Genomic DNA, 16,425 nt, shown 5'->3' with positions numbered 1-16,425 from the left:
TTTTTTGTACCAGAAATCGAACTCGGGTCCTTGCACAGAAGGCAGTGAAACCACTGAGCTAAATCCCCAGCCCCCAGTGATTACTTTGGGTGTTTTCATTTTTATTTTTAGAGAGGGTCTCACTCTATAACTCATTAGATAGCCCAGGCTTGGCCTCAAACTCACAGCAATCCTCTTGCCTCAGGGCCCCCGTCCCCCCAGAATTACAGGTGTTCACCACCATGCCTGGCTACCTTTGAACTAATAGTTCAAGGTTCTACAGGATTCACAGAGATCTTCCTCATATTCTGAAGTGTTTCATTTGCTACCAGGAAAGGTGGTAGGGATGAATGAGTGGTTCAAGGTATGTTCTCTGGTGTTGGGTAACCTGCAACCACAGCTTGGCCCTACTACTTACTAGCCAGTTCATTAGTTCCCAATGCCACAATTTTCTCATTGGAAAAATGGGAGTTAGTATAGTGTTTGCCTCATAAGAATACTGTGAAAATTAAACAAGATGTTATAATGTAATATTCATATAGCACTCAGCACACCTTGCTAATGGCTAGTACTCAATACTATTTCTTTTTTACTTTCAGGTTTTAGAAGAATTTTTTTTTCATTTTGTGGTGTTGGGGATTGAACTCAGGACCCTGCACATGCTAGACAAATGTTCTAACACTGAGCTACAACCCTAGCCTAGAAAACTTTAAAATCTAGACTTAATTAACCTTCTTATGACCTTGTCAAAGGGTCTACCATATGCTTCCTGCCAGGTGGCCCACTTAAAATTAGACACCAACAGTTTTACCTATGATAAATTAGACCATTGAAGGTCAGCGCTGTGTAGTAAAGAATGGAATTGGCATAACTGAGAATATGCAACACCAAAAAATAAAACAAAACAAATGGGGCATGGGGTGGGGGATGTGCAACACACAAGCTCTAGGAAGCAGCCTCTGGGAGGGGTGTGGTGTATGGAGACTAGATAAGTGTGAGTCAGAGGACCTCAATTTGACTCAGCTCTGCCCTCAGTACTTAGCCTCTTTGAAAGATTTTTTTCAGTTGTGTGCCTCAGGGAAATTTTGAAAGCTCTTTGGACCTTTAGTTTCCATCTGTGAAACTGGGATAATAATGTATAATAATATCGAATTCACAGAGTTTTTTGTGATGACAGTGACTGCACAGAGTAGGAGCTCAGTAAATATAGTGAGAGCTGCAGCCAGGCACTGTAAATACTAATTCCTTTCTCTCTCTCTTTTTTTTTTTTTGGGTACCGGGGATCGAACTCAGTACTTCCCACTTGCAAGGCAGGCAGCAGAACCACTGAGCTAAAGCCCTGGCTCTCTCTCTTTCTCTCTCTCTCTTTATACACTGTCTTGAGAAAAGATTAACAACGGCAAGGGTAGCAGGCAGGGCAGTTCCCTCGGCAGCACTGCAATATGTGTGCTTGATACAAATCTGTCACAAATGTTCTTCAGCGTACATGGGGAGCAGTAGGTAGCAACTGCATCTATGTCCCATTCCTAAGATGTGCAGAAAGGGCTTCTTTTTCTAATGTGTACAAAGGTACTCTGTTCCCTACCCTTGTTTCTGTACCACTTCCTTACTGTCTATTCATTTCTGCCTTCCCCAGGTATTCAGTGACTTCCTGTGGCCACGGCTCCTCACTGCAGTCACCACCCAGCCTACTTCACACCCATCAGATCCTGCCATGAAAATCCCGATCTCTCCAGACTCTCACTCCTTGAGGACTCTTCCAGGAGACAAATGCTGATTGCACACATAAACTCCAGCCAAGGTGTTGGCAAGATCTTTCTTTAGGCTGTTCATTGGCATTTTAATGGAGGTTTCCCATGTTCCAATCTAATGGTGAAAACAGTATCAGCGTTTGAGGTATCAAGGCAAAGCCAATGTAGAGAAACAGTTTGAAAACAGAGGAGACTTTTCAACAAAAAGTACAAAGTACAAAGTACCTACCTATGTACAGCTGGAGGCGGCACTGAATACAGACCAGGAAATAGATGTTATATACATTTAATGACCTTCCCTTCCTGTGTCTTATCAGCCAATCCATTGAAAAGTCAGCAAGAACTTTGGATCCTATACTAATAACCACTCTGAAAGAAAGGATTGTAGGAGGGACAGATTTTGTGGCATAGGAAAAAGAGAACTGCCTTGAGAGCTAGGAAACTTGGCTTACAGTTCCGCCTCCACTGCTAAATAGCTCTGAAGCTGTGGGATAATTGGTTATGAGTTTAGACCTCAACGACTTACTGTGGACTGGGAGACTGAATTAGAAAGCCTTTCAAATCTTTTTCAACTCTAACCCTCTATGCTGCTTTTTTCCAACTGTGTTACTGAATTGTCTGGGAGAAAAAAAGTTTGGGGTTTAGCTCAATGGCAGAACATGTGTTGTTTATCATGTTCAGGGTTCTGGGTTTGATCCTAAGCAACACACACACACTCACACACATCAATGCTGGATTGTAGCATTAAAGAATTGTGTTTATAGTTATCCTTGTAGTCCCAGCGCTGTGGGAAACTGAGGCTGGAGAATCACAAGTTTGACCTTAGCTTGGACAACTTAATGACTTAGCAAGACCCTATCTCAAAAAATAAAAAAGGGCTGGGGATGTAGCTCAGTGCAAAGGTCTTGGGTTCAACTTTGAGTACTGAAGAAAAAAAATGAGAGCGAGAGCGAGAGCGAGAGAGAGAGAGAGAGAGAGAGAGAGAGAGACACAGACAGACACGGGGGGGGGATTATATCAGACTAATATAGGGGAAAGATATGTAACCCCCAATCTTCTAGATGTCAGATATGCTGAGTTTCTGTTCCCTAAAGTTGAAGAATGAATTCTAAGGAACAACAGAAGAAGGGAAATTTATTGGGGAATAGGAATGGGGACTAAGAATAGTTCCTGAGAGACAGGAGGAGTACCCAAAGAGCCCACATCTCTGAGAAAGTTTTATAGAGCAAAGTCATGAGGGGTGGGTACAACGCAGGTCAAATTATAATCAGCCAACAGGATTACAAGTATAGGCACTTAGCTAATATTGATCCAATAGTAGCAAGGGCATATGGATGACATCATTATTCTTGGTCGATAATTTGTAGTCTCAGATTTAGTAGTCTTAGTCTTAGTGGGTAGGGGAGGTTGGCCCACCCCTAGTGAGATAATGGTTTATTTCTATGGGACATTTTAATAATCTCAAATTTTCTTAGGGAAGTATGTAAATCTGGCCATTGTGATTTTAATCTTCAGATGCGCCTCCAGCCACAGTTGGGATGTGTTCTCATTTTCTGGACTGACTCCCTCAAGAACCTAGTCCTGTCTGACTGCCTATAATATTTCTACCCAATTTAGCTGTCTATAATAAGACTACATATGGAGAGTGCAGCTTCCAGAGAGGCAGATTACATTAATATGTAGGTGCTGGGGTCCTTCATTCCTGAGTTTAGGAACTGAATTTAGACAAATTACTTAATCTCAATTTCCTCATTTGGAAAGAGGAGTACTAAAACCTATTTTATCTGGGTGTGGCGGTGCATGCCTGTAATCTCCACTTGGGAGGCTGAGGCAGGAGAATTGCCTTGAGTTTGAGGCCAGCCTGGGTTACATAGCTCAAGGCCAGCCTGAATTATAGAGCAAGACCCTCTCTCAAAAACAAAACAAAACAAAAACCTATGTTGTAATATTGGTGAGAAAAGTGAGCTAAGAGATATAAAAGCACTGAGCACAGTGCTTGATACAAAGTTAAGTTCTCAGTACTTAGTTGATGGTGTTATTCATCCCAGCTCTGTTACTAAATTAATTCTTATTCCTGGCCAAGTCATTCACTTTGGAAAGTCAGTTTAATTTTTTTTGTCCACTTGGAGAATAAACTATATTATTTCCAAGGTGTTTTCTATTTCTATCTTTCAATCTCTCTTTATGTTTATAATAGAAACTTCTGTTTTAGCAACTTGGCCAGTTTTGAATTTAGTGGCTCATTTATCCTTCTTACATACACAGAGTAATTTCCCAGAAAGATTTCCAAGTCTGCACTACTCTGATAATGTGTGTGGAAGAGTTATTTCTGGCTATCAGGATATAAAAGTTACACAATTTTAATCTTAAGACCCTGGTTTCTGTGCACCTACTCCTAGTAACATGAGAACCTACATGTTTAGATGTCTGGGTTCCAGACCCCTGGACAATTCTAGGATTTGTCATTAAGGATATTGGTAAAATGCAGTAGCCATTTGAGCCCCCAAAACACTTGCCTTGGTATGTAATTAATCACATTCACTCAGAGGTGCTAATTAGACTAAATGTGAATAAACTGCATGGCATGGATTCCTAGCATCCACTTTGTTATCAGTGAGGAACTCAGCCTTGCATTCAAGCCCAGAACCTCAATCAAAACTATCCTTAAATCTCATATTTGAAGATCCGTTTTCTGGATCTTTCCTGGTACCAATGCTGTGTGGATCAGGAGACAAAATCTGTTTTAGTTCCTTGAACAGAGATCATTTAATATTAGTAATTGTTAACTAGCTATAAGAAAGGGTAAAAAAGATAACTAACAGATCTGGAGGCAACAACTGCTAGAAGCAGCTATAACACTCAGGGCAGAGAAAACAGAGAAATCGTTGTAATTACTAAAATTTAACTTAGAGAAGGAGCCCTCCTTAATAATTCTGTATATTAAATTGCCTCTGTTCAAATGATTGGTGTGATTTTTGGATTTTGGTGGTACTATAACTGATAGAAGGGTGGTTGTACAATTTATACTCTCACCAGCAACATACAAGGGTCATGACTGGGACCAGGGATTTAGCTCAGTGGTTCCGCCACCTGACTTGCAAGCGCAAGGTCCCTAGTTCAATCTTTGGCACCAAAAAAAAAAAAAAAAAAAGTAATGATTGTTCTACAGTCTTGCCAAAATGTGGTATTTTCTTTTCTTTCTTTCTCTTTTTTTTTCTGATACTGGGGATCAAACTCAGGACCTTGTGCTTGCCAGGAAAACATGGTGCCACTGAGCTAAATCTCTAGCCCCAGAATGTGATATTTTCATCATTTTAATTTTAACTGTTTTGGTGGGCTGGTGTGCTGCACTATGATTTTCAGTTTGTAGTTCACTGATGGTAGTGAAGCCCATAACCTTTCCCTTTGTTTTCTTGGTGGTACAGATATCCTCTTCATGAAGTAATGGTCACCTGTTTTGCCCATTTTTCTGTTGGGTGGCTGTCTTCTTTCCTATTGATTTTTAAGAGACTTTTGTATGTTTTGGATTAGAGATTTTTGCTGAATATATCACCCCAGCTCTCTGTGAATATGCCCAACCAGACTTAATAGTTCAGAATGTACTTCCTTTGATAAAATGGCCCTGGGGACTGAATTACTATGTTGTTCAAATATTTAAAATATCATATTTTATTAAGATTCATATTTGCATTCATTCACTCAAATAAAATAGGACATTACATGGAAACTAATGTCTTAGGTATACTTTTCTTCTGCATACACATCCTGAATGGTATTCTCATGGCCTCCAGTTACCAGCTATCTATATGCTCCTTCTGCCATTTACTAATCTTTCAGATCTGACTAAATATTGCTTCCATGGAGGTTCCTTCCCTCAAGTCTGCTTCTCTTATCTCTTATCATTCAGGGTGGCCTATAACTCCTGGGCTTTAAGCAATCTTCCTGCTTCAGCCTCTTGAAGCTGGGACTACAGGCATATGTCATCATGTCAGGCTTCAAATCTTTAAAATCTTTCACAAATTCTTTCTTTTTTTTGGTACTGGGGATCGAACTCAGGACCTTGTGCTTGCAAGGCAGGCAGTGAAACCACTGAGCTAAATCTCTGGCCCTTTCACAAATTCTCTTAAATTAGTTCTGTATTATGGAAAGAAATAACAATGGTATTTCCAGATTAACTCAGAATTCTCAGATGAGATTTGTGTCCTATTCTATCTTAGGTCAAAAAAATAGTGCTATTATATGGAAAATTTCTCTGCAATAAATGGAGCATTTGACTGACAGATTAATTCTATTGAACAGGCCTAATATTGTAACGTCCGTGGATACCATAATTCAACAAGTCTGTTGACTCATCCCTGACACTGGATAACCCTACTTCCATTCAACCTAAGATACACATCTTAACAAAACAAGGCATGAAAAAGCAACACAATATCTTCTTATAATTATCTGAGACTAAAATTTAGTTCATACTCTAGACACTGAAATAGTTAGAAACTAATTAAATAGAATTATACCCTACTTTACACCGACAGAAAGAAATTGGAGTTCCTTTGTGTGTTCTTAGTAATATTGGATGGGGTGGTACTGCACTGGAAGTATATTTTAAATTTATATTACATTAATGCCTAGTGATTATTTAAGTGATCTTTCATTTTTTTTGAATGATATATAAATGTTGGACCACCAAGTAATGAGAAAAATTGATTCAATTTCAAGGTCATGCTTAAGGTGGCTACATGAATGTTTCAGAAAAAAATACACAATTAGGGAACATAAATTTTCAAAAAATTTCTCCTATCTTGTATTGCCTATCACCTATGGGCATTCACTATATTTTCTTGACTGGCTGAATGACTAATGAATGACTGGTACTTATCCAACTCTTATCCCCTTATCTAAACTCTGAATTAATAACAATCATTTTCTGAGCCTCCACCCAAATTTTAGATGATTTTTGTCCCAAGTTTTGGCAGTTAGAATGGCTTTTTAAGTGCTTAATAAGAATGATTTGTTAATGATTATCACTTTGAGTAATTTCCTTCCCCTTTCATTCCTTTAAGATGTATTTTCACTTTCCGAGACTCATGTTGTTTTTGATTCCTTAGACTAGTTTTAATTTTTATTAGTACATGTTTGCAGTAGACTAATTTTTATTAAATAAAAGAGAACAAAACTTTTTTTCTCTCTGCCTTGTAATAAATATGATCCTTTTGTCATCTTCTCTTTGATCCTTTCCAAATCAGCAGTGGTTGCCGTAAGTGATGGCTGGGAGACAAGATGCCAAGGGCAGTGGCTAAATTTAAAGAGCAGCATTCGCACCTGTTGTTAACTGGCAAAGACCAATACCCTGGCCACAGTTTCCTCCACCCCCTATCTCCCACCAGCTATACCCTATGGCCCAGAATCCTTATGTGTTCATGTGTAAATAAGTACTCATGAAGACATCCAAATTGAGAACACGTATAGCATTTTGACAGTAAATTAGTTTCAGAAGAGCTGAAATTGGGGCATAATATGAAGATATCTCTCCCCTTGAAGAAAGCAGACTCATGTGGCTATGTATCACCCCAAAAGTATTTTTTTCAGATTGCCATACTTGAGGCTCCTATAGATGCATTGTGCAAGAGAGAAATCTTAGGAGCAACTAACATCATTGCCACAGACCAGCTGCAGTCGATGTAAGGTAGGAAGGGGAGATGTCCTGGGACTGCGCTGAGAAAGAACCTCCACAAGCAATGTCCAGGTTCCCTCTGAGAAGCCTCAGGGTCTGCTTTATTTTTATATCTTTAAGCAATAGCTGGGAGGCATTGGGTGGAACATATTTACATTTTAAACTGCATTAGCAATTTCTATTGAAGTAAAGATTATTTTTTGTGAGACAAAGTACAATTCCTCTAAACTGTTTCATTTCATTGAACATCATGAATACATACTTAAAAATTACAATTGTCCCCTTATTTACCCACACCTAAATAGAACAGAAAGTAACTTAATCAAAATCTTTATATCAGTGGGGGTTCAAGAGAGATTTAATCAACTAAGTGTCAAACTTGTGGTCGCCAGCTGGCCCTTGAGAAATTGCACAATGGTTAATATAGTTGCTATTAGCTCTCTATTTTTCTTTACCTCTATTCATGTTAACTAAATGTCATTTGGGTTCATTGTCCATGAGCAGGAGATATTTACAGCACTTTGAGAAATATTGAGTAACTTGTCTCCTTAATGCATTTACCTGTCTTAACTTTCTTTCTTTTCCCCATTTTCCACTATTTCTTTCATCCAAAGTCTGTCCTTCCAATCTTTTCGTAAGACCCCTTTAGTAAATAGAATGTCAACAATAAGAGGGGGAGTTATAGTAGTGGGGAAACAGAGGGGGTTTTAGGAGAGGTTTCTTTAGAAGTGGATGTGGCAATAGAACTAAGAGTAACTGGAATTTGGGGCTTGTGAGCCAGATCAGATTTCAATATATCATTTCCAATTTGCCTCATGGAGAGTTTGTTGTTAGTCACAAACACAATGACTCCGGTGATCAGAGTAACGATTATAAACATTATGGCAAGAAAAAATAAAACATGAGGGTACGATGTGTTCCACCCTTTTTTCCCTCCAGCTGGAACTTTGTCAAGCAGCAAGGGAGGTCTGTTGGGCTTCGCCACATCATCTAAAGTTAGCTTCATCTAGAGTTAGCTTCAATTCAAGGGCTGGGGATTTAGCTCAGTGGTTCTGCCACCTGCCTCCTCACAAGTGCAAGGTCCTGAGTTCGACCCCTGGTACCAAAAAAAAAAAAAAAAATTGAGAGTTAGCTTCAATTAATTTGCCAGATTGGCAACTCTAACCTGGAAGGTCTCTGAAGGAGAAAGATAGTAATGTAAATAATTGTGATACAAAATATACCTCTAATGGCAATAGGAGACTGTGGCCCAACTAGCCAAATTAGCCTGACCAAATAGTTCTACTAGTCATGGAAATGATAGATCTTACTGCCAGACCAGCTCAGACCTACTACCAAGCAGCTCTGATGGGAAGTCAAGCAGCAAATTATGAGAATATGCAAGATGGAGTTGCATTTTACATGGACATTTACTCTCAGAGGATCTGGTATCCAAAAGAAGAGAAGAACAGATGATTGTTTGGAGCAAAACTTTGGACATTGGCAGTTTTGGGGAATGTTCAAGATACAGTGGGTAGATATATAGGAAGCAGATTGCTGAGAAGTGAGCTACTTTACTGATATGGAATAATTCAGTTCTGTCAGGGCAAGTTCTTATGATCTTTTGGCATTTTTGAATACTCTGGAATGAATATGTTGGATTCCATAAGAGCTGAATTCTTATGGACACTTAGGAAGTGTGGTTTACTTGAGTGCAAACTTAGTGTCTTGCCCCTTTGAACCACTTTAGATGGAGACAAAAAAATTCTTTTCCTCTTAGATCCAAAAGTCTAGTAAATAGCAAAGGATATAGGTGGCCATGAGCCAATCTAATACCAGAAGGACAGCTTTAAAGTTTGTTGTCAACTTCTCAGATCCTGAGAAACACAGCAAAGACAAGTCTATTTGAACAAGCCCTGCCATTCTCAACTCAATATTTTTCTGGGGTTCTACTCTTAACAGAAATGGCAGAATGGATGTTAGATCATAGAGTCATTGAGTTATAAAACGAATATGGGAGTTAGTCATCCTTTGGAGGCCAGGACATGAGTCTCCTGCCACACAAACATTCTTAGAGGGAGTATGTAAATCTATCTGATCTCAAGTGGGTCTGTGTTAGAGTAGGAAAACTGGGAATGTTGGAGGAAGAGAAAGGAGAGAAATAAAAATGAGTGTGTGTTTTTGTGTTTAATGGTGTGAGGAGATATCTCCAGGAAGAGATATATAGTGGGGTTTAAGAGCAGTTGAATCCTTCTCAGTTACCTTGATGAGAAATATTTATGATCCAGAGAAACCAACAGAAAAAGGACAGAAAAAAAAAATCACAGAAACTAGGAAGTAATGGGAATGTGTATTAATGATGGAGAGATGATTGCAGATGGGTAAGTGTAGAAAAATGGAAATAATGACATCTGGAAAAAGAATGAAGCAAAAATAGCCAGCAAACAGATCTAGGCTGTGTTTCATGATAAATATTTAAAGGCTACACCCGTCCCCTCTGCCCTTCCTCCTTCTTCATATACTTTTTCCTGTTTTTTTAAGAACTGCTGATCTCAAATAATAATTCTAATTATTGGTGAACCTCGAAACACATTCCCCAGACCTCTGAGCAGATTCTTTTCATGCTGTCTGCTCATGTCAGTGAAACCCTGTGTATCACCTACCCACCCTGGATCTTCTGGAATGCTTAGGCAAATACTCCATTGGGTTGAGTCATTCTTGGGAGCTGAGTTTCGATTACATTTTAATAGGGAACCTAGTTAAGATTTCATGCTCCAAGAAATCTGTTCTGATTAGCTTAGCTTAAAAAAGATCAACTTGTTTCTAAGGATTGGCACAGAAACAATTCAGCAACTTTGTAGGTTTTAGTGACCATATTTTTATAATTATAAAAATAACATGCAGGTAGGAATATTTAATCCACTCAAACAGATAGCTGGGCCAGGGATTTAGCTCAGTGGTTTCACTGCTGCACAAGCCCAAGGACCTGAGTTCAATCCCCGGTACCAAAAAAAAAGGGTAGCTGTCCCTTAAAACTTCCCAAATGTAGCATGTTTTCTTATTTATTCTTCTAGAAATCACTGTCTGCATTATACATATATAACATCATCTATATTATACATTTTCTTGCATTTTTAGGTAAGATAATTAATTTCTAAGTGGTTGGATAATATTCTGTTTTAAGATTAGTTGTGTAACTTATGTAAACAATTCCTGGTCCTATTGGACAATATTGAGGTTTTCTCAGACTTCTTATAAAAGTAACAATCTTTTAAAGTATTTGTAGTTACTTTACCTTCTTTCATAAAGGCATTGTCTGTAGAGTGATCAGCATGGGCTCTGGCACATAGGTTTGCAGTGAATGTTAATTTTTCATTCTTTTTTCTAGGTATGAGGCTGACTTGCTGTAATCTACACTTTCTCATCAGACTTGGCCACCCAACCCATATGAGATATGTCCTTTGCATCTATGGAGAAGGTTTTTCTCTGTGAGGAGATAACTCCCATTTGTTTAGAGTAATTGCTAACCCTGGATCATAAAAACTCAGTTTAGTCAGTGGATCCTCCAATTACACAGCTTACTTCAAGTGTATCAGTGATTTCATCTTGATAGATAAAAGATGACACATTTCCGTTTCGGTAAATAGATAGGAAGACAGCTTTTGTTAATGCCTCCAGGTCATGTATATGCATTTTTTTTGGTACCGGGGACCGAACTCGGGTCCTTGCACTTGCGAGGCAGGTGGCGCAACCACTGAGCTAAATCCCCGGCCCGTATTATGCATTTCTTTTTCTTTTTTTTTCTTTTTTGGTGCCGGTGATCGAACTCGGGTCCTTGCGCTTGTGGGTCAGGTGGCGGAACCACTGACCTCTGTATATGCATTAAAAAAGCTATTTAGTGAATAGCAAATGCACAGGACTAAATCTTAATACTGCAGGATGTACATCTAATTTTCATACTTGGAAAAAATAGAGGAAATGCAATTCTAGTAAAATTTCTCATAGCAGGGAGGGAAGGATGGATGGAAAATTTTTGGTTCATAACTACATTAACAAAGGTTCAAAAAACAAAAACAAAACTAAAATCCATGGTAATCTTAGTAAGAAGGCATGAAGGGGTGACAGAGAAGGGGAAAATGGCACAGCGTGGATAAACACATAAAATGCATTTGGGATAAATATAGATGGGTGGAAAATGATTGTAAGTGAAATTGTTCCAGGAATGTTATGGAGTTCCAAGGAGGCGTGGGATGGGGTGGGGGACTGCTCTGTGCAGCTGTTGAATGGGAAGGTCATTCCTGAGCTCTCCGGTTTCACTTGTTGGGCAATAAAGCTTTCTGGATGAGTGAAATGACAGTCTCACCTGGAGAAGCCAATCATCTTACTGTTCTGGGCGGGGGTGTCAGAATTACACCCAAAGTTCCACATTATAATTTAGCTATTCTTGGCCAAGAAAGCGTTATTTCAGTCAAACCTTAAAGAATATTATTAGAACAAGTGATACAATTTTATTCGTGTGTGTTGTGTTTTTGTTTGTTTTAACTTCACCTAAGGCTACACTAAAACAGTTTTCCAAAATTTAGAATACTTATATTTGCTTTCAAAATGTTTTCCTGCTCCAGGTTTTAAAGGGAGGAATGAAAAGTATCCAGCGCATCATAATAAACAGATAGCAAGGACTTCCTTTTCTAAAGAAATTTGGAAACTTCAAATCTCCTTTCTTACAGTTTTCAGTGAGACCTCATTGTGAACTTTTTCTGATGGAAAGAAGTATTTTCAAGAACATCAAGTGCTTTCAAGAATAATTAAGAATTATTCCAAAGTACATTCTAATGGCTATTTTAGCAATTTGAAACTTCATTAAAAGAATCTTTACATGATTTGTATTACATCATCAACTTGTTCTGTTTCTATAGTTTAATAAAGGCGTGCAAGGTCAAGAGTGGTAAGAAATAGCGGGCCGTTTCTGGAGGATGTGAGAATCAGTATAAAGTTGATGTGAAAATTAACTGGGTATTTGACATGAGTAAATACAGATCTGTTGATTCACAGTGATGGCATGTACACTACTCATTCTGGCGGAGACTTGGATACTGCAATCCTTCTAGTCCTCCTACAGTGTGCTACACATCACAGTCATTAATTAGGTCACTTTATGATGTAGGGTTAATTTCAGCATACCCAAATACTATCAGTTGCGAATGCTAACTTGGCATGTCATTGGGAGTTACGGCATTCCTAGTTAATGGTTATCCATTTGGTGCCTGTTTTACCAACTTAGAACACTCACTTGGAACTCATTTTAGAACAAAGCTTTGCGCCACGTATCTATTTCCCTAGTTACCCTTATAGCTCTGCCGTTAGTTGGTGACGATTAGCCAAGCCGAACATGTCACCTCTTATCGCTCTATTCTAAGGGGCTCAGGTGCCTATTACAGATTTCCTAGAATTTGCCCGTAATTGACTGTGTCCCACAATAGGTAACTCTGGAAGTGACAGGCAGCCTGCAATGTGGTTCTCCCGCCCGTCGATTGGGCTTTGCAGGAAGCTCCGCCTCGCCGAGTCAGTCAAGGGCGACAGTTGGTCCGGCGTCGGTGAGTGACAGCTCTTAACTCCGCCCCAGCCGTCCGCTGCGCTGCCTGGGCCGGCGCCGTTTCCAGTTGAGAGATGGCGGCCGCCGCAGGTAGATCGCTCCTGCTGCTCCTCTCCTCCCGGAGCGGCGGCGGGGGCGCCAGCGGCTGCGGCGTGCTGACTGCTGGCTGCTTTTCGGGGCTGGGAGTCAGCCGCCAGCGGCAGCAGCCACACCACCGGACGGTGAGCGAGTGCGCCCGGCGGCTGCGGGGAGGGCGGGGCTGCCAGGCCGCCGGGCAGCGGGCGAGTTCATCTCAACTCGCGGCCGCTCCCGGTGTTGCCGGGCACCGAGGAGCCGCCGTGCCCTTCAAGCGCCTGCGGCGGCGACCAGGGAGGGACGGCGGGCGGAGGAAGCCGAGAGGAGGAGAAGGAGGAGGAGGGGCGACGGCGGGGATGTTCCCGCAGGACCGGGGACACCAGGGCGGGGAGGGGACTGGACTGGAATCTCTCCTGACCCGCCTCCCGTCGCGGTCCCTCCCTCCTCCCTTAGCAGCTCTGCCCCGGCTCCCAAGCCGAGCCCCGCGCGTGTCCCCTTCCCTCCTGCTCTGGCTGGGCGCGTTGGGTGTCCCGAGTGCCGTGGCTGTCTGTGTCTGTTAGGAGAGTGGCAGTGCCACGTTGTCCCTAGAGAGCGGCCCAGGACCCTGGCAGGCCGCTCCCTCAACCTCTCTCGGCCCTGCGGGAATGGCTAAGAAGGAAAATCAAACTTTATCCCTCTTCTGACTTCCTGCATGTGTGTGCTCGGGGAACCGGCTTCCTGGAGATGCATGCTGCATTGCTTCAGAGACCAGCTCCGTCCCGTTGGGTCCTTAAGGTCCTCGGTGGTCCTTTCCGAGGCTGGCTTAGGAGCTTCACGCGTGCCTGAAGAAAGACGGGTGGGCAGCAGGCAGCAGAGGAGCGGATATGACAAGTTCACAGAGACAGAGATTTGGTGGTTGTTTTAACCACCTATTGCTGGGTTTCACTGGCTGGCAATGAAAGGGAGTTTCTGTTCGAATAGACTTGGGGTGTGTGCGGGAGGGGGGGGGAGGAGGGAGAGAGGGCTTTTTTTCATTTGCAAGCGATCAACTTGGCTTGGAGTTCTTGAGCTAACAAGGCAGTAGGTTCCCTTCCTTTGGACTTTCTATACCCAAAGGCTTTGGTTTCTGGCCAAGTCTGAGAGAATGAGTGTAGATTTTATTTCCTAGGGCTAAATTGTATAGTGTGGTAATAAGAGGATCACTGCATACAGCCTGAGAGAAGAAACCAGTGCCTTCAGCTCTCCACAGTCTCAACACCTGCCTTGTTCTGATTACAGAGCTCTTAAAGAAACAATTGGAGGTTTTCGGAGAGAATGCCCTGAGACCCCTGATAGCATAAAATTGTCTAAGAGCTATGAAAAGAACTGATACTCTGGAAATCCAAGATAGTATTGCTACTATTAGTCATAGTTATGGATCCTATTTTCATTCTCCCCCCCCCCCATTCTCATTCTTATGAGTAAATTGTACTTTTTCATATTTGGCATACTGGCATATTGCTTTTGTTTTGCTGAAGCTTTTGGGTGACAGCTGAGCTTTTCCACAGTTCAGTTCAGATTTATGTGTTTCATAGCCTCCAGTTAAGTCGTTTTTTTCTCTTAAAAAAATCTAAGGTCACCCAAAAATCTGATTGCATTCCTCTCTCCCCCAAACTATTTAAAGAGTCCCCAAGTTGTCTTTGTTTCTGTCTTTTAGTAAGAGATCTGACTTTGCACGGTTTGTTTTTAATACTGTCTGGGTGTGTTATTCATGTAGCATTTAAAATTTTGTGCCTCATATTTTCCACTATGCGAATCCATCAGGCTGTGAGCGTCTTCCTTATGGGGATACTTCATGAAAGTGTTCTGCTCTGTTCTGGGGATTACAGTGGAGTGTTTTCTGAAGGGCAGAGTGTTGTCCTGGAAATGGTGACTTGTAAGTGAACTTAGAATTGTGAGATTTTGCAGAGTTGAACTTGATGATTTAAAGTATGTAAACACATTTTTTAATCAGAAAATATTTATTTCAGTAAAAGACATATTGCCATGAATCCCCTTCAACATCCACCCTCTCACTTCAAACATACTCATCTCATCATTCTTGTCACTTTCTTTTTTTTAATTTTAATTTTATTGGTACAGTTTAAATATACATAACGATCACATTCATCAAAGGGAATTTGTTTTGTTTTGTTTTGTTTTTTTGGCACCGGGGATCAAACTCGGGTCCTTGCGCTTGCGAAGCAGGTGACAAAACCACTGAGCTAAATCCCCAGCCCCATCAAAGGGAATTTGTACCTGTGCATGATATATCTTGATTCTTCTTTTTCTCCCAATCCCCTCCCTTCCCTTCAACCCCCCCTTATTTACAGAAGTTTTGTCTACAGTTGCTACAATATCTTCATGCATAACTGTCTCCATCTGGTATTTCTTTTTTTTTTTCCCTCTCGGTATCGGTGGTCAAACTCAGGACCTTGCACTTGCAAGGTAGGTGTGACGCCACTGAGCTAAATCCCTGGCCCTCCGTTTGGTATTTCTATGAGTCCCCTCAACACATTCAATTTGAAAGGTATCTCTTGGAGATTAGTATCTTGAAATCATGTCTCAAATTGAGGCGCAGATCGCAGAGCTGGTGCATAAGGTTTTGGACCCCTGTGTGCCCCACAGATTATGACTCCTTAGTTGTGTTCTTTTTCTTGTAAATTGCTGTTGCTCCTTTACATCTCACGACTCTATTATAAAATTAACTGTCAGTAAGTTATTGTATTCCAAAACCCCATGAATTGGAATCTAAGTAGATGTGATTTGAAGCACATATATAAAGTGAATGTGTAAATAAACAATTTGCCAGAAAGGCCTTATAAAGGTCTCCCTTAGAAGGTTCCTGGGAAACGACACTAAGAGTGAAGCTTGCTCGGGAGACATCCTGTGTACGTGCAGCAGATGGCAGTCTGCACTGGACTGGATCACAAGTCGAACTTGAGCCACTTTTATTCTGCTGTAGTAGCTGTGGTAAATTAGAGCTGGGAGGAGGGTGGTTAGCCAGTTATAGTACTGCTTAATGTTTTCCTCAATGGTTCTCTTTTTTGAAATACATCTTTTCTGAGTTTGGGGAATGAGTCTAAAGCAGTGCAGTAATTCAGCTGATTGGCAAATGCAGTTGCAAAGTTGTAAGGATAACTGGCCCTTTTACCTTCCATTAAAATGTCTTTGATGCCCAGGCTGGCCTGTAACTCCTGAGTTCAAGTGATCCTCCTGTCCCAGCCTCCCAAGTAGCTTGAATTACAGGCTCATAACACCTTGGCCTACTTTAAAACATCTTTCAACTGAGTAAATTGGAGTAAAGGTGCAGGGCATTTTCAAAATTTTAGCACCATTAGTGCCATTTATCCCTTACTGTGTGAAGAGCTTGTTAC

The 16,425-nt window shown here is 40.9% G+C and overlaps 1 protein-coding gene and 1 long non-coding RNA gene across 2 annotated transcripts in view; both read left to right on the top strand.

Annotated features, from left to right (window-relative positions):
* The first annotated feature begins 1,622 nt into the window (after positions 1 to 1,622).
* Positions 1,623 to 12,123, top strand: LOC147825571 (uncharacterized). Its single transcript, XR_015440525.1, has 3 exons — positions 1,623 to 1,780; positions 10,772 to 10,871; positions 12,006 to 12,123. It is a non-coding gene; the product is annotated as an uncharacterized LOC147825571 (long non-coding RNA).
* An 890-nt stretch (positions 12,124 to 13,013) lies between these two features.
* The window catches only part of Mcu (mitochondrial calcium uniporter), a 173,148-nt gene continuing 169,736 nt past the window's right edge, over positions 13,014 to 16,425 (top strand). The window contains exon 1 of the mRNA XM_004846251.4: positions 13,014 to 13,197. Within this exon, the coding sequence (XP_004846308.1) occupies positions 13,051 to 13,197 (147 nt within the window). The 5' untranslated portion in view covers positions 13,014 to 13,050. The remainder of the gene's footprint in view (positions 13,198 to 16,425) is intronic.

The sequence above is a fragment of the Heterocephalus glaber genome, unplaced genomic scaffold (genome assembly GCF_053883595.1).
Source record: "Heterocephalus glaber isolate CG9 unplaced genomic scaffold, H.glaber_assembly_v1.0 deba00001497, whole genome shotgun sequence".
Classification (NCBI taxonomy): Eukaryota; Metazoa; Chordata; class Mammalia; order Rodentia; family Bathyergidae; genus Heterocephalus; species Heterocephalus glaber.
Note: the sequence above shows the minus strand (reverse complement) of the source record. Positions and strands in the feature narration are given on the sequence as shown.